This window comes from Thalassophryne amazonica, chromosome 8 (genome assembly GCF_902500255.1).
Source record: "Thalassophryne amazonica chromosome 8, fThaAma1.1, whole genome shotgun sequence".
NCBI lineage: Eukaryota > Metazoa > Chordata > Actinopteri > Batrachoidiformes > Batrachoididae > Thalassophryne > Thalassophryne amazonica.
The window spans coordinates 109,415,764-109,440,819 of record NC_047110.1 but is presented as its reverse complement, the minus strand read 5'-3'; the positions used below and the strand labels follow the sequence as shown (position 1 = coordinate 109,440,819).

Sequence of the window (25,056 nt, the reverse complement as noted above, 5' to 3'; positions counted from 1 at the left end):
TAGTCTGGGTGATCACCACAACCATCAAACACAGTCAACATCAACACAATAATGCTAATAATAACCGCGAACGTGCAGCCACATACACACAACCCCGGTTAACATTTTAATACTGCCGTTGGCGAACAACACCGGAACAGCAGCACACTCCTCCCTGAAAACCTTTATCATGGTATGTAGATTTGTAGTCAAACTCTAAATGTTAGATGTTGAAAAGCAGAACGGAAGGAAGATTTTAAAATAATTATCTCAGCCTGTAGCGTAGTATTACTGCAAAAAATTGAACAAAAACGCATATTTGTCACGTATAAATGACCCAAATTAAGATGTTCACAACGTGGTACAAAAAGTTGATTTTGATACTTGTATCGTGGGGTCTGTATTGAATCGTATCGATTTTTGATATTCGTATCGTGATGCTAGGAAAAGTCAACTACTGCCATGCAGAAATCATCTCTTGCAGGCCCCCCCTCAAATGACTCATAAATATACGCATCAAGATAGTTAACATCAATGATAATTGCAGTTCAGAATAATTTCTTTCTTTAACATCCACAGATTTCTTTCTACATGATTAGTGTGAATATCCTAATGATTTATTGTGTTATGTATTGAACTGAGATAGGCGGATCGTATCGTTGTTCCACCCTGAGTATGAAACCATCTGCAGCACCTGCCTGCAGACAAGGATTAAACAAACAAACAAACAAACCTGAGAACCAGATCAGACTCTGCCTTGCAGGGAAAAAAGTTTAAAAGGAAAAAAAAATCCCAATACCCAGTAACATGTTTTACAAATGTTGTTCAACCCTTGACATTATCTGTGAAAAACAGCTGTACTGTACTGATATTTTCCACAAATACTGGAAATAATTAAAAATGTAAAAATGTAGATGTTTTGCCACATATAAAAAAATTTAGATTTTCTGTTCCAAAGGAATGAAATAGTTTTCAGTACAATATTTGTGTTGCGGTCACCAGGTGTGTGTGTGTGTGTGGGTCGGGCAGTGTCAGTGAGCGTGCTGGTCGCCTGCAGCTGGTGGCGCCTCCTGCAGGAAGGGAGTGAAAGACGATCGAACTGTGCGACCTCGCAGAGGCTGCTGCACACGGAAGTTGTTCACCATACTCTTCTGCACTTCCTCCTCCGCCGAGGTGAAGAGGAGGCTCCGGAAGACCGCCAGCTGAGGTGGACACAGAAAGAGAGAGAGAGAGAGGAGTCAACGGGCTGCGAGCTTTAAAGGCAGCAACCCGTATCACTTTGGAAACACAAAGACATGAACAACAATGAAGTCCTATCACCATCAGTCCCATCAGTTTATTTCTGTGTAGGCTCTCAGTTGTCCAGGTGGTTTTCCATAGTAGAGCAGTCGAAGATTCAAGCTTCTCTACTCCCATCAGTTTAGATTAAATTAGATAGAATTTCACTGATCTGTTGGAAAGACTCCCTCAGGGAAATTGAGGCTCCAGCAGCATTGTGTAGCTGCACACAGGGTAAGAAGCACACAGAGTATCAAAAGTGAAAGTAAAAAAAAAAAAACGACAGGCGTAAAAAAAAGCAGCTAATTTATCTCTATCTATCTATCTATCTATCAGAACTCAGATCTGTGGTGACGGCAGAGATTCATTTGGATTGAAGCTCTATGTAAATGTTGTCAAATTAGTCTGATGCCTTCAAAAAGGTCTAAAATATTATTCGACAGCCTGAAATGATCGTGAAGAACGCCACCTTCCGGCATCATGAACCTGTTTTGCCACTTAAGAAACCTGATGGGTGCACACTTATTTAAAGAAACAGCTTCTCACTGTGGTCCTGCTGATTTACAGCTGCTGCATATTTTTATTTTTCTCTGCTCTGCACAACTTTTATTCGCTAACTCAGGCGTTTCAAGCCAAAACAAAGACAATATTTTCCCCATTTCTTGACTGGTTGGAGTCACATAATGCAAATAATCTAGGTTGTGCAGAAGCAACAGCAGAATTGCAATTTTGTTCTACTTTTTATATAATTACAATAGAGATTTCTGAAATGCTGTGCTGAATATGCAACAGAAGCCCTCTAGTGGCAGGGCAGAGAATTACATTAGTACAACATTCAAATCAGAGCTTCATAAACAACCTTTTTGTTTTAATCAGGACTGCGCATGAATTTTTGTAAAACACTATGTGGTTTCTGGTTGTACAAGAGTGAACATAAAATTCCCCTAACTTCAATGTTTCTGAAAAATTTTCGAAATGGTAAAACTACTGAAGATTTTTTTTTTTTAACTTTCTTTGTTTTGTTTTTAAACAGCTATAAAACAACATTCAGAATTTTATTTATTTAAAAAACCCCACACACAAAACAAGGGAAAATATTTCAAGTCACAATCATTTGCTCCAGTGTTGTCTTTTCAGTGTCATTAGACGCGTCTCCTCTCAGTTCTCAGTGCCGCTGCTCTTATTTCTTTATATCGTCCATTTCTCCCATTTATCTTCCAGCTGGGCTTTCTGTAGTCTCACCATATATGTCAGTCTCTCCACCAGATATAATCTCTTCAATAAATTGTTGTGTAGTTTTTTGGTGCCATTTCCTTATTATTTATTTTTTTACATGACACTGTCAAAATTTTCACCAAATATTTCCCTTTTCCTTGTATGTATTTGGCTGAAAAGTTACGCAAGTACAGTATAATAGCATTCAATGACAAATTATATCCCAAGTTTTTGTTGTTGTTTTCCCAGTAATTATTATTTTTGAACATTTCCAGAATAGATGACTATGATTAACATCTACTGATCCAGTCTCTCCAGCATGTTAGCAGTTAGTTAAAATACTATTTGCCCCTAATGAAGACGTGAAGCAGGTTTTTCCACGTTTGAGAACCAGTGGTTTTTTGGTGGTTTGTCCATGTTTAGCCAAGTCATTACTCCTTATTTCAGTAGTTAATTCCTTTTCCCACTTTGTCTTTATGTGTTCTGTTGAATGTTTAGTGTTAATTATAAGTGCATGCTAAAATTTAGATACGATCCCTGAGGGAATTTCCCTGAGGGACTCTTCCCAAGGCATCAATAAAGTTCTATCTAATCTAATCATCTTTCACTGTGTTCTCTTCCATGCAGGGAATCTTCTTTATTTCCCTGTTATAATAATCTCTTACTTGCAAATAATGTAAGAAATCATATTTGCAAAGACCAAATTTGTCTTTCATCTCTTCAAAACTCATTAGTTCCTCTTCCTTTTCCAACACTTTCCATGTCGTGATTCCTTTTATTAACCACTGCTTAAATCCCAGCTCTTGTTGAACAGGTTTGAAACTGGTATCATATACTATCCATTTTAATGTGTTAATATATTTCTGTTGTTTATATTTTTTATAACTTTGTACCATATTTCTAGTGTGAAACTTGTTACTGCATTTTGTGATATATGCAGCATTAATCAGAGTCATGAATCAGACTACGCTTTAGAAAATATAAACAGAATATTCTATAAACAACACAAAACCATAATGAAATACAGTCTTATTTGGAATCTGTTTATTAAAAGCCAAGTGGCCTCTGTGTACTTTGATCACATAGAAACCGGGGAGAGCTGACATTTGCCGTTTGGTATGTTTATGTATTTTGGGTCATGGATGAACGCCGTGAAAACCAAAGGTTGATAGAACTAATATTTTTGGAGAAATCAGAGATACTAGGTAACAACAGTGAACAATGGACGTTGATCTTTCCCTTAATCAGTCCCTGTAACCAGACAAGCTCTGAACAAAGGAAATATCTCAACCTCGCCAGTGTAAAACACAACTAATGTTGTTGAAACTAAATGTGCCAAATAAATAAATACAATTATTCACAAAACTTTCTCATTTTAAATTCCTGCACTTTCAGTTCAAATCATTGTAGAAATTTTGCATAATTTTTACCACCTTGAAAAATGTCCAGCTACCTATTTTATAAACATGGCCCAATCTAGAGCCCGTGGATCCCCATGGACAATGCGCTGTAAGATCAATAATTGGATTATTGCTGTCTAGTCATTGATCGCGTTAAGCGAAGATTTACCTGGTCATGGCTGACTTCTATGTGCTGCTTCATAATGATCCAGGTGACGGACTCCGTCAGAGGAGGCGTGGTCAAAGAACCGTGGTAGGTCCAGTAGTCGTCTTTGTTGGTGGGTAATAGACAGGCCGGGTCAAATCTGTTAAACTCAACCACACTGCCCTAAAGAACACACAAACAGCACAACACACCTGTCACATCACAGTTTTAGATTTTTTTTTTTTTGGGGGGGGGGAGCAGTGTTAAACAAACCACTTAAAATTTAGAATTCCTTAGTAAAGTTTGTAATGTAAATATGACAAATGCACAATGCAGCTAGCACTTTTTTTTTTAAACCAAAAGTCTCCTCCGGGGTATGTGAGCAACACCTGGGTGTGACATTTCTAGACATGGATGAGCATTTCACCTCTGACAATCGAGGTTTGTAGATGACAGGTCCATGAATTCAACAATGTAACAACAACAGGTTGGTGGGGGGGATAGGCGGACACATCCGCACACCAATTTTTGTCTACAACATGAATTTAAACCACATTAAATAATTACAATTTAGGAAACTATGAATTATCGCAGTTATAAAATCATCTAGTGATTGTTGAGTGTGTGTAGAAAATGTCTGAAAATAGCAAAAACTACATAACAGACTGTCCAAATTCACCAACTTTGCTTAATGTTGAAATACAGTTGTTTAAAGTTCACAATGTGTTGGATGGAACTGAGAATTCCCGACTTACGACTAGGAAAAACGTAATAAAGTGATAAGAAAACATTACACTACCAACTGACTCATTTTGCCAAACCAAGAAGTAACATTTAATTGTAGCTAATACAAGCAAATGTGTGAGATGCATCCAGATTTTATCCAGAGTTTTCCCTAACGGGAATGCTGTTTACCACAGTGTCATCACTTTCTTTCAGATTTAACTTTAGATTTGTTTTCACTTTATTAACCCTTGTTATCAGACATCACTGGTGATAAGAAGTGATGCCACACTGTGCAAATCTACAGTCGTGTGTCCACGTGGACCTGAACAATCAGGAGCATCTGATGTAAAAATTATCTCTGGGAAGAAAAAATATCCCCCATATGCAATAAAATGCCGACGGATCGATGCTACAAGAACAGTGTCATCATAACTGTGAAACAAACGGTGAGAAAAAGTGTTCAGCTACAACAAAGTCTGAATCCGGTGTCGCCAACCAAACGGTCCCCCTGCCTTCACTGCACGTGTCATTAGCCGCGGTTCACCGATCATCACCTCGTTTCTGCTTCAAACTGCTTCCAGTCATCATCTATCTCAGTGACAGATATCTGAAGCTTTTGGTACAACAAATTATTCCACATAAATTCAGCATTATGTCATAATAAAAGATGGAGGACGCGATCGGAGCACCGCGGCTACACGAGCTGCTGCTGCTGCGTTCACTGCGCCTACCGTCATTTCAAAGTGTCGGTAGCGACTCCACCAATTATCGCATCGTTTCTGCTTTAAACTGACTTTAGAATGATTAAGAGGTTTTACTTTGTCATCTGATGGTTAATAATCACATTCATTCCTTTGGGTGAAGAGAGTCAGACTCAGATGAGCTGCTGTGGCCCCCAAATGATGGATACACAGTGAAAGCAGGGCAGACCAATTTTAGGGGGGAAACTGTTCGGGGTCTAAATGCTGTGAGGAGTAGAGGGCGGTGCTCTATGATGTCATCCAACAGGGACACAACAATGCACCACATTAATGCACCCCCCCCCCCCCAAAAAAAACCCCAATAATAAATAAAAATGAATAAAAGTACCAGTATGCCAAGGCATGTACCAGGACAATTCCACGGTAACAGAATGACAAAATCTAGCCATATTTTATCTCATTATTCCAAATTTGCAGATTGTAATTCTGTTACCAAAGAATCACTCACCTGTGAATCCATCATTTATAATGAAGACACAGATTTTTGATACACCAGATGATCTTGTCACATGTATGACAGAGATCAGGAGCAGGTGTAGTTGAAGTGATTTTTTGTAATGCTGAAATGAGCTTGTTTCAGTTTTGGTATGGACTAAATTTTAATCGATACCGAGCAAAATAATAAAATACCTCAACACACTGTAGAAGAGTGAGATTATGAATCTACCTGGAGCAACGCCTGTGTTTTCTGATTACAGGAAGAAACCTGCAGCAGATTGGACTCAGTGTGAGTGTGTGTGTGTGTGTGTGTGTGTGTGTGTGTGTGTGTGTGTGTGTGTGGGGTGAGCGACCATCTGCTTTTAGTCAGGTTCCCGTATCTAATGACTCACAGGTTTGTTAAACTATACATTTTTAGAAAGATTATGAAATGAGGGATACAAAAAAAGAGTTCCAATCAAATGTCAGATTTCTAAATGTTAGAAATGCATGATTTTTTTTTTTTTTTTAGGGCATGCATAGCTTTTGCCTACCAGTATTAATGTATAAAAATTTAAATTTTCTGAGTTCTACAGTTCTTGAATTAAGATACAAAAGCTTGTCGGAAGGAAGATATTTCTCCTGGCAAACATAAGCTTTCCAAAAAAAAAATGTATACTTTATCAAGTTGCAGATAAAACCTTAACGAAATTACACAAGGACATGACTGTTTGGATGATCTAACAAAAAGAACTGTGTGTGCGCGCTCCCACCTTGTGTCGGATGGCAGGCAGTGCATCAACCAGCTTCTGCAGGCCGTTGTGTCTCTTTCCCACCTGCATGAGGATCGGACAGAATCAGGAAAGCAGCCACAGTGCAAAGCTTCATGCACCACTCGTACTATGTAACAACACAGCTTCAGTCACACAAATGGTGGTTATCACACAGTTCTTACTTCCTGCTGGGATACTGTCACGAGTTATTGTTTGTTAGCAGAGTTACGACAGTTGTGTCAACCTTTGAGTACCAAAACCGAGGATCAGGGAGTGGGTCTGTGATGAACAGACTTTCAAGAAGAATCCCGCCCATGAAAACATTGGTAATCCCGTGCTATCTCCTGCTAAATCTGGAACTTTGATGTACATGCTGGTTGTGTTCCCGGAAAATTTTTTTTCAACATACTTAAAATCTTCGATGTTCGTGCCAAAATGCCAGCAAGAGTTGAGCTCCACTACAGCTCCGTCACCACCGCCAGTACACCAGTCCCAGTACGTTCCCCCTCCACAGGAGGCTTGATTGGATGCAAAGCCTCCTCTGAATCTCTTGGGCATCAAGAAATACATAGACATGTGAAGGAATGTGCAGAACCCGTCTCAACAACTCACCCGCAGCAAATAATGCAAATCACAGAGTTGTGTTGAGTTTACACGGAGTATGTCACAAACACTGAGTCGACAATCTACATTACTGCTACTACGGTACCAATGCAACCAACACCGAATGGCGACAGCTGAACTGTGTTCAATAGTAAGTCAGTGGACTGTCGCCAAATGTTGAGTTTCGCCAGTACAGCGTCAGCCTCCGCTGGGCTAAGTCGACCTCTTCGAAGACAGGAAATTTGGACCCCTGGGACAAATCATCTCCACCATTTTACAGAGATTTCCGAGAACCTGCTACGTCGACCACTTCATGTCATAGTGTGAATGGACCCTAACAAACCAGCGAGACACCGCGTCCTTGAAAGAGGGAACTGAGTGTAAGTGGAAGCAGGATCTGTGTGGAACTGTGCCGTCTAAAGAAGAGTGTGTACCTTTAGAAAAACACCGATAACAGCCAGACCGTTGTCCTCCATCACTGCCTCCTTGAACAGGTTGTACTTGTCAGCGTTCCAGTGGACCAAGTGGAGCTGAACACACACACACACACACACACTTCAGCTCGTTATCGTGCATGCTTGTATATGCAGGTGCTCAATTGTTTAAACTCTTACACAGTGACTTCTTTAATATCTTTAACCTTTCTGTTCTCCCTCCATTCATGCCATTACTCCTTTTTCCCCCTTTCAAAATAAGAGTCTTCTCCCTCTAACTGAGAATATACATTTGGAATTCAGTACATTTTAAATTTTGCATTATACATATTTTATGATTAGCATAGACCAGGTGGTGGGTGCATTTCTCCATGTAGAACTGGAGATGTGTCAGGAAGGACCTTTGGTGTCAAATGTGCCAATTCCCAAAGTGGATATGTACTGGATCCGCTGTGGACCCCCAACAACTGGAACCAGCCAAAAGACAAACACCGTATCTACTAATATAAGCAACAGTTTGGTCGTCATCGCATCCAAGAGTCTGTACTCAAGGTTCTTGAAATGGACCCATAATGCCATCTGGTGGAAAATTATCATTAATGCAGGTTACAATAGAATTTGGCTCTAGTATTTCATAATGAGCAGAACGGTACATTATGGAATGCAGGAAATGAGACTGAAAGCTAATTCAGTGTGAATGTACAACAGAATGGCTCCATTAACAGTTTTTTCAGAGTTCATTTTGAAAAACAAAAGAAATATCATGAAAGAAGCACCGATTTAATGTGAAGATATGTTAGGCACCCAGTGCATCCAATAAGTTTGAAATAATACAATTATTCTGACAAAATGTCTTAAAATTTATTCTTAAGCCCCTGAAAATTCAGTAAGGTATGTCTTCTAATATATTCTAATTCTAAAGTAGAACTCTACTAGTGTATACTAAAGGTATATCTAAAAAAAAAAAAAAAAAAAAAAAAAAAAAAAAAAAGAAGAGTAGAGTAGAACCACTTAGGTGCCTGGTCTTGAGAACCAGGGATGGTAGGTTCAAAGTCTTTTTTATCTCATGGAAACTCTCCCTACCCACCCAAGAAATTGGACATCATGTATATAAGTGATATTTACACAATAAGGGTAATAAACAACATATACTAGAAATATAATACTACATAATATTATAGGAGTTAGCTTCTAAAACCTAAATATTCATACAGGAGAAGATTGTATTATTTGTATACCTAGTCTGTAGACTAGTAGTAAAATTTAATTATAGCTAGTAGGCTAAGTTATAAATATGGTTAATTTATTATAGAAACAGAAGCTATGATGTAATAGGTTTTAGGTGTCCATCTCAAGTTCACCCTACTATCTTACTATAGGAAGACAAAATACATATTCTATATGCTATCTAATGGAAACCCCAAAATAGGATACTATATGTTGATATCTATTAAATAACCCATAAACTGAAGAATATTAAAAATCTACACCATGTAAAATAAATTGTAAATCACAAAAATAAGCTTCCTATAGCTAGATGAGCTACCGTTAAATTAGCTGTTAATAAGCCAACCGTACCTTGCTAGCCAACAAGATTAAACAAAGCCGGTAACTAGCATATAAAGTACAATAGCGTAGTTTAACCGTACAATAACGGTATTAACAATTACATATAAAAACAAATGTAAACAAAAGTGTATATTAACGTTAGCTTCCCAAACAGAACAGAACCTACTATGAACCGAACTGCCAAGCATTTCCAGGGTGCTTTCTGTTACATGATTTCACAACACGGTTAGCCCAGTTTTCAGAACACGTTCATGCTTTTTGACTTTGAGCTACTGTTAGGCAGTCATTATTTAACATTAATTCAAATATCGGTAAAAACAACGGTTTTACTTCATCTTCTTCCAATAATGTACAGGGGACTTTATCACACATGGGTCAAATCCCGTACTGCCTGTAAGGACGACCCTTAGCTGATAAAAATGGCCTATAGATTTAAATAAATAAATACATATTCTATGCCACCTATTGGAAGGCTATTTAGCCAAAACAATTCATAGATTAGAAAAAAAAAGACGACGACTGCATGGACTATGGACTTTTGAGGACTGTGATGAAATGACAGTCATTTCCGCACAGTACAATACTGCCCTCCTGTGGGTATAACAAGCACCAACTTCAACTAAAGTTTATTATTATTATTTTCTCGCACATTCACTCCGGCAGACTCGAGTTCACATCTTCTTAATAATGACTCTGTGATTAATGAAGTCACACACGTTTTTCCAGCCAGGCTCCCTCTTCTCACAGCCACTTAAACTTGTAAACTCCTACAGAGTTGTTCTGGTGTCTTTGTGGCTTCTCTCATTAATACACCACTGGTTTTGAGGACAGTCCACTCCAGACCACTTGACCATATAACCTTTTAATTCTGAATTATTGATGAAGCAGAGCCTCAAACTCAAAAAGGTTATTGCCTCCATCCCTGACTTGTCTAAATCCAAGTAATACTTATGCAATCCATTAGGTTGTGTGCTTGTTTTTAATTTTGTGAATACATTGCAGTAATTTGTCTCCACTTTGAGATTTTAAGCATGGTGGTGCAGCGGTTTTCACTTCTGCATCCCAGAAATCCCCTGGCGTTGTGTTTAAAAAACAACCCACTGAGCTACTGCAGCACAGACGGGAAAAATGATCCTGCTGACTGATGGGAACCATGACGTCACCATGTTCCCAGCACCACCCACCAGCATCTTGTTCAGTGGGAGTTCTTCTGAAGCGCTACAGCGAGTGCACTAGTTTAAAGGAGCAGAATGAAAAGCAGATGTTTTGTAGTCCAGCGCGGAGCGAGAAAAATAAAAAGATAAAGAAAACTAAAACTTGAGCCTCAAATCCCAACAGCTGACATAAACGCAGTGGTTTCATTTGGTTTACAAAGTTCACAGCAGCAGATGTCTGACAGCAGCTGTGCATGCATGACAGGAAGAAAAACACAACGATGCAGCGTGTAATAAAGTCAGTCCTCCTGCACACTGTACTTTACCGCCTAAAACCACAGCAGGGTTTTCTACACTACCAACTTTGTGCAGACAAAGTGAGAGTCTGCTGGGCTCAAAATTTCAGCTCTGCAGCTTCCCACTTTTTTCTTTTTTTTGCTGCTGGCAGTAAGTGAAATGTGTAAAGGTACTGCTTTCTTTCTTTTTTTTGAGTGCATTTTACAATAAAACCATTTTAATCAATCAATCAATCAATCAATTTTTTTATATAGCGCCAAATCACAACAAACAGTTGCCCCAAGGCGCTTTATATTGTAAGGCAAGGCCATACAATAATTATGTAAAACCCCAACGGTCAAAACGACCCCCTGTGAGCAAGCACTTGGCTACAGTGGGAAGGAAAAACTCCCTTTTAACAGGAAGAAACCTCCAGCAGAACCAGGCTCAGGGAGGGGCAGTCTTCTGCTGGGACTGGTTGGGGCTGAGGGAGAGAACCAGGAAAAAGACATGCTGTGGAAGAGAGCAGAGATCAATCACTAATGATTAAATGCAGAGTGGTGCATAGAGAGCAAAAAGAGAAAGAAACACTCAGTGCATCATGGGAACCCCCCAGCAGTCTAAGTCTATAGCAGCATAACTAAGGGATGGTTCAGGGTCACCTGATCCAGCCCTAACTATAAGCTTTAGCAAAAAGGAAAGTTTTAAGCCTAATCTTAAAAGTAGAGAGGGTGTCTGTCTCCCTGATCTGAACTGGGAGCTGGTTCCACAGGAGAGGAGCCTGAAAGCTGAAGGCTCTGCCTCCCATTCTACTCTTACAAACCCTAGGAACTACAAGTAAGCCTGCAGTCTGAGAGCGAAGCGCTATATTGGGGTGATATGGTACTACGAGGTCCCTAAGATAAGATGGGACCTGATTATTCAAAACCTTATAAGTAAGAAGAAGAATTTTAAATTCTATTCTAGAATTAACAGGAAGCCAATGAAGAGAGGCCAACATGGGTGAGATATGCTCTCTCCTTCTAGTCCCCGTCAGTACTCTAGCTGCAGCATTTTGAATTAACTGAAGGCTTTTAGGGAACTTTTAGGACAACCTGATAATAATGAATTACAATAGTCCAGCCTAGAGGAAATAAATGCATGAATTAGTTTTTCAGCATCACTCTGAGACAAGACCTTTCTGATTTTAGAGATATTGCGTAAATGCAAAAAAGCAGTCCTACATATTGTTAATATGTGCTTTGAATGACATATCCTGATCAAAAATGACTCCAAGATTTCTCACAGTATTACTAGAGGTCAGGGTAATGCCATCCAGAGTAAGGATCTGGTTAGACACCATGTTTCTAAGATTTGTGGGGCCAAGTACATAACTTCAGTTTTATCTGAGTTTAAAAGCAGGAAATTAGAGGTCATCCATGTCTTTATGTCTGTAAGACAATCCTGCAGTTTAGCTAATTGGTGTGTGTCCTCTGGCTTCATGGATAGATAAAGCTGGGTATCATCTGCGTAACAATGAAAATTTAAGCAATACCGTCTAATAATACTGCCTAAGGGAAGCATGTATAAAGTGAATAAAATTGGTCCTAGCACAGAACCTTGTGGAACTCCATAATTAACTTTAGTCTGTGAAGACGATTCCCCATTTACATGAACAAATTGTAATCTATTAGACAAATATGATTCAAACCACCGCAGCGCAGTGCCTTTAATACCTATGGCATGCTCTAATCTCTGTAATAAAATTTTATGGTCAACAGTATCAAAAGCAGCACTGAGGTCTAACAGAACAAGCACAGAGATGAGTCCACTGTCCGAGGCCATAAGAAGATCATTTGTAACCTTCACTAATGCTGTTTCTGTACTATGATGAATTCTAAAACCTAACTGAAACTCTTCAAATAGACCATTCCTCTGCAGATTATCAGTTAGCTGTTTTACAACTACCCTTTCAAGAATTTTTGAGAGAAAAGGAAGGTTGGAGATTGGCCTATAATTAGCTAAGATAGCTGGGTCAAGTGATGGCTTTTTAAGTAATGGTTTAATTACTGCCACCTTAAAAGCCTGTGGAACATAGCCAACTAACAAAGATAGATTGATCATATTTAAGATCGAAGCATTAAATAATGGTAGGGCTTCCTTGAGCAGCCTGGTAGGAATGGGGTCTAATAAACATGTTGATGGTTTGGATGAAGTAACTAATGAAAATAACTCAGACAGAACAATCGGAGAGAAAGAGTCTAACCAAATACCGGCATCACTGAAAGCAGCCAAAGATAACGATACGTCTTTGGGATGGTTATGAGTAATTTTTTCTCTAATAGTTAAAATTTTGTTAGCAAAGAAAGTCATGAAGTCATTACTAGTTAAAGTTAATGGAATATTCAGCTCAATAGAGCTCTGACTCTTTGTCAGCCTGGCTACAGTGCTGAAAAGAAACCTGGGGTTGTTCTTATTTTCTTCAATTAGTGATGAGTAGAAAGATGTCCTAGCTTTACGGAGGGCTTTTTTATAGAGCAACAGACTCTTTTTCCAGGCTAAGTGAAGATCTTCTAAATTAGTGAGACGCCATTTCCTCTCCAACTTACGGGTTATCTGCTTTAAGCTACGAGTTTGTGAGTTATACCACGGAGTCAGACACTTCTGATTTAAAGCTCTCTTTTTCAGAGGAGCTACAGCATCCAAAGTTGTCTTCAATGAGGATGTAAAACTATTGACGAGATACTCTATCTCCCTTACAGAGTTTAGGTAGCTACTCTGCACTGTGTTGGTATATGGCATTAGAGAACATAAAGAAGGAATCATATCCTTAAACCTAGTTACAGCGCTTTCTGAAAGACTTCTAGTGTAATGAAACTTATTCCCCACTGCTGGGTAGTCCATCAGAGTAAATGTAAATGTTATTAAGAAATGATCAGACAGAAGGGAGTTTTCAGGGAATACTGTTAAGTCTTCTATTTCCATACCATAAGTCAGAACAAGATCTAAGATATGATTAAAGTGGTGGGTGGACTCATTTACTTTTTGAGCAAAGCCAATAGAGTCTAATAATAGATTAAATGCAGTGTTGAGACTGTCATTCTCAGCATCTGTGTGGATGTTAAAATCGCCCACTATAATTATCTTATCTGAGCTAAGCACTAAGTCAGACAAAAGGTCTGAAAATTCACAGAGAAACTCACAGTAACGACCAGGTGGACGATAGATAATAACAAATAAAACTGGTTTTGGGACTTCCAATTTGGATGGACAAGACTAAGAGTCAAGCTTTCAAATGAATTAAAGCTCTGTCTGGGTTTTTGATTAATTAATAAGCTGGAATGGAAGATTGCTACTAATCCTCCGCCTCGGCCCGTGCTACGAGCATTCTGACAGTTAGTGTGACTCGGGGGTGTTGACTCATTTAAACTAACATATTCATCCTGCTGTAACCAGGTTTCTGTAAGGCAGAATAAATCAATATGTTGATCAATTATTATATCATTTACCAACAGGGACTTAGAAGAGAGAGACCTAATGTTTAATAGACCACATTTAACTGTTTTAGTCTGTGGTGCAGTTGAAGGTGCTATATTATTTTTTCTTTTTGAATTTTTATGCTTAAATAGATTTTTGCTGGTTATTGGTAGTCTGGGAGCAGGCACCGTCTCTACGGGGATGGGGTAATGAGGGGATGGCAGGGGGAGAGAAGCTGCAGAGAGGTGTGTAAGACTACAACTCTGCTTCCTGGTCCCAACCCTGGATAGTCACGGTTTGGAGGATTTAAGAAAACTGGCCAGATTTCTAGAAATGAGAGCTGTTCCATCCAAAGTGGGATGGATGCCGTCTCTCCTAACAAGACCAGGTTTTTCCCAGAAGCTTTGCCAATTATCTATGAAGCCCACCTCATTTTTTGGACACCACTCAGACAGCCAGCAATTCAAGGAGAACATGCGGCTAAACATGTCACTCCCGGTCTGATTGGGGAGGGGCCCAGAGAAAACTACAGAGTCCGACATTGTTTAATTTAATGCCAAAGCAGCAGCAGTGTATTACCATGCAGGAGTGGCATTTCAGCGTGGAACATCACAGTTAATAGAATCATGCAAGAAATGCATTATTATACAAATAATGAATGTTTACGAATGTAATGGTAGGAATATTTCATGAGGTGAAAGATGGAATGTTCCATCGTTCACCTCATGAAATATTCTTACCATTACACGAATGACAAACGCATTCATTATTTGTTTTATATAACGCCTAAAACAGATCCTTGTCATTTGATATTTTATTAATTTATAAACAAAAGGTAAGGCACTTACGTGTTGGTGTGTGTCACTGGTCCTTTGAGGTCAAGAGGTTCCAAACAGTCCAACATGATCTTTAGTAGTCCAGTAGTCCAATCTAATCCAAAATTGTTCTCAGTCAACTTGCAAAAACAATCATAGTTCAAAAACAATCCTGATGTAGTCCAACTTCTTTGTGTACAGAATGACATCTGCTTTCCTCAGTCCAACAAAAAAATCCCGACAAAAAATGGCTGAACACTTCATCTGACAGCCCTTGTACTTTACCTACAAATGTCAATTTAAATTTATTTTGTTTATATCGCACCAAATCACATCCAAGTTGCCTCAAGGCACTTCACACAGGTAAGGTATAACCTTACCAACCCCCAGAGCAAGCACGCAGGTGACAGTGGTAAAGAAAAACTCCCTCTGATGATACTGAGGAAGAAACCTCAAGCAGACCTGACTTAAAGGGGTGACCCTCTGCTTAGGCCATTCTACAAGTTAGAAGGTTTTTGCAAAGTTTTACAAAGCTGAGGAAACAGAAAATAGGAAATCAAACAACAACAACAACAACAAAAAGATTAATTTGATGAGAAGTTCACACAGGTGTTTGCACCACAGGCAGGTGTCATCCAGGCTTCCTCATGCCATCAGTGGGCCTGCTCATGCGACAACATTCATTCCAAATGCAGACTGCACAGCTACAGACCTGGTATCTCACAGGCAGTCCAGCACCCTGCGATTTGTAGCGCAGTCAGTCCTGAAATCCAAAGCGACATTATGCGTACCTCGGACAGAGAGAAAAAGAGCAATTTCAATTTCTTTTCATTTATTAGCACCAAATCACAACAAGGTTGCCTCAAGGCGCTTCACACAAGTAAGGTCTAACCTTACCAAGCCCCAGAGAAACAGTGGTAAGGAAAAACTCCCTCTGAGGAAGAAACCTCAAGCAGACCAGACTCAAAGGGGTGACCCTCTGCTTGGGCCATGCAACAGACACAAATTACAAAAGAATTCACAAAACAGGCATACAGGAAATGTTGCCGAAACAGAATCAGTCAGCCAGAAAAACTATACCTAGGATATAATTCGCCAGCAGTAAATAGGCAGGAAAGCAGAGAAAATACTAAGGTGATCACACTGCGGTAGACCAGAAAATAAACATTTCAGCAGTCCAATCTAGAAGAAACGAACCATGAATCAGGGTCTCAGCATCAGCCATAGACAGGATGAGATGAAGCTTTGCTATATTTAGGTACGACAAACCCTGGTTCATTCCTAAACTCAGACAGTTGAGGACGCAGAAGGAGGAGGCTTTCAAGAGGTCCGACAAGGTCCGATATGAAGAGTCAAAGTACACGTTTGGGAAGGCGGTCATGCAAGCTAAACGGCTGTACTCTAAGGAACTCCAACATCAGTTCTCAGCCAATGACTCCTCAGACAAATCACCACCTACAAACCAAACCTCCCTCACTCTGCCAAGGACCCTCATCATTAGTGTGAACGTGCCCAGTGGTTGCGGGGTGCAATAGCGCAAAACGTATAGTTCCAAAACTGCACGATAAATGAAAAACAATGGCAAATGGTACAAATAATCCATGTCACATGACATACAAACAACCAATCAAATGACAAGGATCTATTCAGTCATTATATAAAAATCACATGATGCTGTGGCACCGTACCTCAGCAGGGAACAGCTTCCTGTCCACAGTGTGCTCCGAGCCCCAGGCGTTGCTCTCACCCCAGTGGAAGTGAAACTGACTCAGCCTGAATTCATCCTGGAGGGGGCCCCCTTTCAAAGCTGCACCACAAAGAAGAACAGGTTAGTCCATCATCGCAGCTCAGAGACTTTCACCAATCCAGCTCAGACACGGGGGCAACGTGTGCGCCGAGGAACAGGACGTTCAGGCAGACACGCTGACCAAGTCAAGAAATTACAGGTAGAAAACAAACAAACAAACAAATATCCATCCATTCAAAAGCTGAATCTGGACTCTGAGGCCGGAAACACAGTAAGTGTCACACTCGCATCATGGTTGTGCTATGTGATGATGTCATTTAGGCATTCACGTTAAACAGCTTAAACCTTGCAGACTGCCCAGCATCGAGGACATGTCCCAGAAACAGCCCAGAGGCATGGACGGTTCCCCTCTGGAGAACAGAGCAGGTGACTGTTTATTCAGGATTTGTGGAGATTTTCATGTCATACTGGCAACATTAAATAATTAACACCTTTTACTGGATTTTTGATGACTACGAAAGAAGTCAGACCTGTGAAAAATATAAATATGATTTATTTATTTATTTAATAATAATAAAAACATTTCAGTGACAGGGGAAAAAAGTCATGACTGCTGCCTGGTTAAATTTTTACGCTTTCCAAAAATTTCATCAAATAAACAAATAAAGTCAAACAAATAAATAAAGTCACAAGATCTGGATTGTAGAAATAATCAAAAAGGACAAAGCTGACGGTGAGTCAATATGTACCGACTTAAGTTTTTAAGTTTATATAATCATTAAACGTTTGACACGAGGTGCTTTCATGTATTTGGTGTCAGATGGACGGGCGTATCTGCTGAGTCAATATAAAATAAATTAATAAAATAAAGCAGGTTGCCACCCGATGAAAAACACACAAGCATTACTGCTGCGTGTGATGCGTGTGTCTGTGACTTTTTCAGTGCGTTCCAGGCGGTAATGTCACAGTCAGGCCAAGATCACACGTTTTTGTTGTCTGACTCAGTCTGTCTCAATAAGTGCACATCAAAGCTTCAAATTTTGAACGTTGAATTTTGAAGATCTGAAACATTTGTAATGTTGAATCATTATGTCCACTATACTTAAGAGTTATGACCGGTTAGAACAGCGGAATTATTACACATCTTACTGCGGTTGGGAAATAAGTCACATGACAGTCAGTAGCTCGGGTGATTGTTCTGGATTATAGATCGGTAATTTTCAGAATAATCCCCTGTGTGTGAAACAAAACATAAAAAAAGGCGCATTCTCTTTAACCCCTAATTTTAAACAGAAATCATTCACTGTTCCTGTATGATGTGTTACTTACTAGATTTGTCTGTCGTGTCGTCATACTCAACCAGGAAGGAGTAACCATTATTCCAGATTTGCTGGCAGGTCTGTGGGTCGTAATCCATAACCAGAGGCTTCAGCATTGAATCGAAAACACTCTTCCGCACAATAATATCAATGGGAGACTGGCGGTCGCCACCTGGTACCTCCAGGGGTCCCTGCCACATGGGATGCACTGAGGACGAGGAGGATCAGGAGGAAGGGGAGGTTAGAAGAAGTCCAAAAGGAAAAGTCAGATTAAAATTATTACATGGCCAGAAATCCGCTGCTGCCTGTGATACATATCAAAACACACACACACGGCACCTACTTTTCATGTTGTACTCTGCTGCCTCCTGCATTTTTAAACAGTCCATTTTGAAAACACACACACACACACTAAAATAAGAAATCAAACCCAAGTTACGCCCACACTGTCCGTCTGAGGCTGTGTGAAGGAGCTGAGTGAAACAGTAGCACGTGCGCAACAACAGTTCCTTCAACCCACACTTCTATTTTCTAAAAGGAAATGACAAAATATGAGACGTGGTTGGCTTTACGGAGAGCGACTTGCGGAATGTACTGGCACACCTCCAGGTTCCCCTCCACTGCAGGAAAAACGGACCGGGACCTCTGACCGCTCAAACCATCGACCCGGTTTGATGTCTGCAAACAAACTCTCGCCCTCCTGCTTTACGTTGGCTTCCCTTTAAAATCTACTCTTAAAAGTCAGACGTTCAGAGTCCAATTCTAAAACCTCAGGTTTAGCCGAAACATAAACCATCTCCTTTCCAAATTCAGCCACCCCACAAAAGACGTCATGCTACAATAATATGCAGGAATATCCTGTTGTCCGGGCAACAGACACAACGGTCTATTGTTCTCTGCTGGTGCAGCACCTGACTTCAGGTTTCTTTTGCAGAGGTACAATGAACAGGTCCGACTGGGAAAAGATCATCTTCAGATTTCACCAGCTCCTCCGTTAATGCAACAATGTTAAAAACCAAGTGACCATGACAGAAGCAGACTGGTGAGGGAAGCCACCAAGATAGCTATAATTGAGGAAATCATGCAAACGGTGTTGCACCACCAGTTCTATACCTTCACAGTGCAGGTGAGGCATTTCATGTGCAAACGTTGTACAGTTTCTCCAATCACGGCCACAAAGCTTTTAACGTCTACAGACTTTTCGTAGCTGTACTGGCGGCTTACTTCCTACTAAATAAATCGACTATTTTGATATTGTAGTAATCATTTTGAGGAATTTTTTTTTTAATCCAAATGCCTTGATTTCAGCTATTATAATATTTTCTGGATTTATTTTATGAGATGTTTTACTTCTATCTAGCAGGAAAGTGAATATCTTAGGCTCTCTCTCTCTCTCATATATATATACATACACACACACACGAGGTCTGTTAGGAAAGTATCTGACCTTTTTATTTTTTTGCAAAAACCTGATGGATTTAAATCACGTGTGCTTGCATCATCCAACCTTGAACCTTCGTGCGCATACGTGAACTTTTTCACACCTGTTGATTGCGTCATTTGCTGGTAAGCAGCCTTGCTCTCGGCAGATTTTCATTGCAAGGAAAATGGCGGAATGACTGGAGCAGCGCTTCTGCATCAAATTTTGCCAGAAACTGGGCGACAGCCAGGTGGAAACCATTTGGAAGATTCAGACGGCTTTCGGTGACTTTTCAGTCGTGTGACTATTCAAGAAATTGTGGAAGAGGTGGGCATAATTTTTCAGAGTCCAGCATGTCCTGAGACTTCAACACGAAGGTGCTTTTGCTCCGCCGTCGGCTTCGGCACGAATTTCATCGCCACTCTTTTCATGGCCAAATCCTCTGTCACAGTGGAATGTGCCGAAAAAGTGCTGATGTCCACCTCTTCTGCAATTTCTCGGATAGTCACACGACGGTCCCGCATCACCACAGCGTTCATTTTAGCATGTTGATGGCCGACCGGAGCGTGGCTCACTCTCCACCGTTGTGCGGCTGTCTGTAAACCGGTTGTACTGCTCCTTAATCTGTGTGATGCCCATAGGATCACCACCGAAAGCCTTCTGAATAATCCGAATGGTTTCCACCGGAGGAATTCCACGCAGAATTCCTCTGCACGTCTGTCTCAATGTGCCGAAAACGTGCTGATGTCCATGTCTTTTCACAATTCCTGTGCTAGTCAGACGACGTCCCGGATGAAACACAGCGTCCAGTTTGGAAATGAACGGCACATTCCACTGTTACAGGAGTTTTTGTCATGGAAAGAGGAGCGGAGGCTTCGCGCATCGCAGCGGTGCCGCATGACGCACAGCAACGCCGTGATGAAGCCTCACAGGACATGTTCTGGCATGTCCAGATACATCCACAATTTCTCGGATAATCACTTGATGGAAAAACCACCGACAGCTGTCTGAACGCCATCTCAAAGCCGTCCTGTGACACCAAAACGGAGGTGGTTTTGTCTCGCTCCAGTAGCGAATCCATCGTGACGCGCGAAGCCTCTGCTCGGCTTTCCATGACAAAATCTCTTGTTAAAAGTGAAATCTGACGGAAAATGGTTGATGTCCAGCTCTTGTGATAACCAGAGAAATGGCACACGATGGTCATGGATCCAGACAGCCATCCGTTTAGAAATGAAATGGTCGCTCAGCCTGTCGATGGTGGCTTCGGAGCGCTGCGCCCCACAGCCGCAGGGGGCCGTCCTTAAAGCGACAGTAACAATCCTTATTCTCTACCAAGCCCGTAACATTTTCACCGAAAGCCAGATAAATTTTTCTAATGTTTCCAGCTGCCAGTCTCTAACAGTTTCTGAAAAAATTCTGATGGAAAAAAAAGCCCAAATCATTCCGCCATTTCCTGACAATGAAAATCCACAGAGGGGGCTGGACCACTCCTCACTCAAAGCCTGCTCACAGGCGAATGACGCAACCGACAGGCGTGGAAAAACTCACGCATGCGCACGAGGGTTCAAGCTTGTCTGACGCAATCACACGTGATTCAAATCCATATGGTTTTTGAAAAAAATAATAAGGTTGAATACTTTTCTAATAGACCTTGTAAATAAATATATATATATATATATATATATATATACACTCAACAAAAATATAAACGCAACACTTTTGGTTTTGCTCCCATTTTGTATGAGATTAACTCAATGATCTAAAACTTTTTCCACATACACAATATCACCATTTCCCTCAAATACTGTGCACAAACCAGTCGAAATCTGTGATAGTGAGCACTTCTCCTTTGCTGAGATAATCCATCCCACCTCACAGGTGTGCCATATCAAGATGCTGATTAGACACCATGATTAGTGCACAGGTGTGCCTTAGACTGCCCACAATAAAAGGCCACTCTGAAAGGTGCAGTTTTGTTTTATTGGGGGGGGGATACCAGTCAGTATCTGGTGTGACCACCATTTGCCTCATGCAGTGCAACACATCTCCTTCGCATCATCCGTGAAGAGAACACCTCTCCAACGTGCCAAACGGCAGCAAATGTGAGCATTTGCCCACTCAGATCGGTTACGACGACGAACTGGAGTCAGGTCGAGACACCGATGAGGATGACGAGTATGCAGATGAGCTTCCCTGAGACAGTTTCTGACAGTTTGTGCAGAAATTCTTTGGTTATGCAAACCGATTGTTCCAGCAGCTGTCCGAGTGGCTGGTCTCAGACGATCTTGGAGGTGAACATGCTGGATGTGGAGGTCCTGGGCTGGTGTGGTTACACGTGGTCTGCGGTTGTGAGGCTGGTTGGATGTACTGCCAAATTCTCTGAAACGCCTTTGGAGACGGCTTATGGTAGAGAAATGAACATTCAATACACGAGCAACAGTTCTGGTTGACATTCCTGCTGTCAGCATGCCAATTGCACGCTCCTTCAAATCTTGCGACATCTGTGGCATTGTGCTGTGTGATAAAACTGCACCTTTCAGAGTGGCCTTTTATTGTGGGCAGTCTAAGGCACACCTCTGCACTAATCATGGTGTCTAATCAGCATCTTGATATGGCACACCTGTGAGGTGGGATGGATTATCTCAGCAAAGAAGAAGTGCTCACTATCACAGATTTAGACTGGTTTGTGAACAATATTTGAGAGAAATGGTGATATTGTATATGTGGAAAAAGTTTTACATCTTTGAGTTCATCTCATACAAAATGGGAGCAAAACCAAAAGTGTTGCATTTATATTTTTGTTGAGTGTATATATACATACATACATACACACACACACGTACATATTCTATTTCTACCTCATTTCTTATGTCTTGTACTGTTTCAAGTATTATTATTATTATTATTATTGCTTATCCTTGCACACGCTGTTTGATGAACATTTTCCTCTAAGATTTAAGTTTCCTTTAAACTTAAATCTTGGCTTAAATCAAACCAAAACTGTACCCACCAGTAAGCATATGAGAGTGAATGAATGAGATGAGTGAGATGAGAGTTTGAATTGCACTGTTGTATTTATTACAGATGTTCAAATGTAAATTAAGATGTTTTTAGGTCGTGTTAGAGTAGAGAAGCCTAACCAGGGACGGGAGTTGTAAATTAGCACTTGTTGCTATACTCTGTATGCATCACATCAGCTACAAGCTTTGATTTGTAGCTATGTCTGATTGTATTGTCCCTGTCAAATAAACTAATAAATAAATAAATACTTGCACCCACCTTGTGTGTTTTCTTAAGAGCTGATGTAACATGTGAATTTCTCCTCTGTCAGATCAATAAAGTTTATCTTATCCTCGACAGTTGAGCATGTCACCCCCACCCCCCCCCAAAAAAATAATCTGATTTGGATTTAGCATCAGAAATGGTCATAAAATTTTAAACTGGAACAGTAAATTCACTAATGGCTCCGAGCACAAATGTGAAGGAAGCGGACACCCACAACAAAAAATGTTGCTGTTGTTCTTGATGATTAATCATGTGCACTAAGCACTGTGAAACATAATAATAAACAGCACAGACCAGAAACAGTCCACCTGTCCTCCACCAGCAATCGTCCCCTGGAAACCTGGACTGATAAAGTTGACTGACTGCTACTCACTTCCGCTGCAGTTTCATTTGTATGCATACTGCCTTTTGCACGTGTTGACCTGTCTGGCATTTTTGAAAGGATGCTGCACGCTTCCAGTTTGGAAAGCAGGTTCTATTTCATCTTCCTGACCACCAGAGGCGGTGCATAACCACTGAATGGTCACATATGTGTGAAAGCAGGTTGAGATTAAATATAAAAAAGTCACATGTGACCGTCAGGTGACCTACATGATCCTATATAAGTCACGTGACACCGGAAGCTCAGTCCCTTAAACCTTCTCGCAAGCAAACGAGGATTCTGAGGGACCAAGTGCTCTGGCGGTCATCCAGGATTCATAGAACCGTAGTTACATGCATAACTTTTGTTCTAACCAAATGTCTGGCTTGCCTGACATCCTTGAGAATTACTTCTCTAAGGGATAAGTGAGGCATCAATTTTTCTTGAAATGCATAAAAAGAACTAGATTGTGGGTACAAGCGGCCAAAATGAGTTTCCTGGGGTGGCTGGGGTCTCCCTTAGAGATAAGGTGAGAAGCTCTTGAAGAGCTCAGAGTTGAGCCGCTGCTCCTTCATGTTGAAAGGAGTCAGGCAGCGGAGGTGCTTCAGGCATCTGGTAAGGATGCCCCCTGGGCTCCTCCCTACGGAGGTGTTCCAGCCAGGTACGTCCAGGTGAGAGGAGACCCCGGGGAAGACTCCGGGAAAGTGGAGAGATTATATCTCCACACTCGCCTGGGAACATCTCATTATCTCCCAGTCAGAGGTGGTTGATGTGGCCCTGGAAAGGGAAGTTTGGGGTCCCCTGCTGGAGCCGTTGCCCCCGCGACCCGATCCCAGATAAGTGGTTGAAGATGTATGTAGGTATGCATAAGTTTGGAACCTATAATGACTTTGTGCACGTCTGGAAGTCTTTTGCAGTAGCAGAATTCCAATATGGTCCTGGGCCAATTCTGGATTTTTTTTTTTTACCTTTGTAGACTATGTGAAACAGATAAAGGAGAAGGTGGCGAGTTGGAAAAGAGGCACTGTGGATAATAACATACAGAATAAGTCAAGCGTATTTTTCACAGATGATGTTATTGATGCATGGTGTTGAACACTAAGTTTTCATACTTTGTACTAGTCTGCGCTGTGCGGCTGTTAAAACACCCTGAATGCTGCACAGCCACACGCTTTTTTACGAGCCGCCCCTGAAGTAAACACAGTCAGTGAAGACCAGAAAATGACTTTTCGGATCGTAGTTGCTAATACAAATCCAGTCATTCGTCAGTTTTCTTTTTATGGTTTGTGTGCCCAAAATCTTCATAAAGGTAATAAAGATGTTAGCTTACTCACTTTGTGACAACACATATTTGCTCGAACACGCCGCGAGGTTACATCTTCTGGAGGGAATTATCCGCTGACTTCTGACGAGTTGTCGGTGAAACTGGGCGGCCAGCGGCCTGATTACCGACGACAGATTCACCATATTTACCCTAAAAACTGCGTCTATAAACGGCCGCTGTTTTTTTTTTTCTCCACAAAGTCAGACGGTGCTCTCGGCCGAACTGTTGCACGTGTGTACAGCGGCCTGGAGGCGGAGCTTCGACGTCACATGCGTTCACACACCTTCTTTTCGATCAATTATTCCCTTTAAAAAAGAAATACATTAATATGCGCAGAAATCGAATGAATCAATCCTATAAAAATCTTGTTTACGAGGTGGTCCAGACAGCCATCCAATCAGAGGCTTGCTTTAAGGGGCGTCGTGATGACGTCATGTGCGTGGCACAGGAAGTGAACTTTTTTCTTTCAAACCTAAAATTTAGAGTAAATTTCCTGTTTAGAGACAAAATATGAAACTGTAGTATAGTTTCCATTCACAGGTGAATTCAGTCTTTATATAAGAAACTAAGAATTACCTTGAATATTTATATGGTGTTAT

The 25,056-nt window shown here is 40.8% G+C and overlaps 1 protein-coding gene across 2 annotated transcripts; it reads right to left on the bottom strand.

Annotated features, from left to right (window-relative positions):
• Positions 1-967: 967 nt before the first annotated feature.
• Positions 968-24,825, bottom strand: ca5a (carbonic anhydrase Va). 2 transcript variants are annotated; one of them, XM_034177240.1, is made up of 7 exons: positions 24,468-24,825; positions 18,078-18,275; positions 16,690-16,808; positions 7,732-7,827; positions 6,695-6,757; positions 4,042-4,200; positions 968-1,181 (listed from the first exon to the last, which is right to left on the bottom strand). In XM_034177240.1, exons 1-7 carry the CDS (start codon positions 24,598-24,600, stop codon positions 1,011-1,013), a joined length of 939 nt encoding a protein of 312 aa, XP_034033131.1. In that variant the 5' UTR covers positions 24,601-24,825; the 3' UTR covers positions 968-1,010. The 2 variants fall into 2 exon arrangements, with proteins under 2 accessions (XP_034033131.1, XP_034033132.1); XM_034177241.1 differs by lacking the exon at positions 24,468-24,825 and adding an exon at positions 18,411-18,750.
• Between the last annotated feature and the right edge of the window lie 231 nt (positions 24,826-25,056).

What these genes read in the sequence shown, in the direction of transcription:
- ca5a (XM_034177240.1), bottom strand. Translation starts at nt 24,600, where the DNA reads ATGGTGAATCTGTCGTCGGTAATCAGGCCGCTGGCCGCCCAGTTTCAC. An exon ending in GGAAGCTGTTCCCTGCTGAG is followed by an intron (nt 7,828 to 16,689) that starts GTACGGTGCCAC and finishes GTGTGTGTTCAG; the next exon opens with CTCCACTTGGTCCACTGGAA. An exon ending in TAGAAGTCAGCCATGACCAG is followed by an intron (nt 1,182 to 4,041) that starts GTAAATCTTCGC and finishes TGTCCACCTCAG; the next exon opens with CTGGCGGTCTTCCGGAGCCT.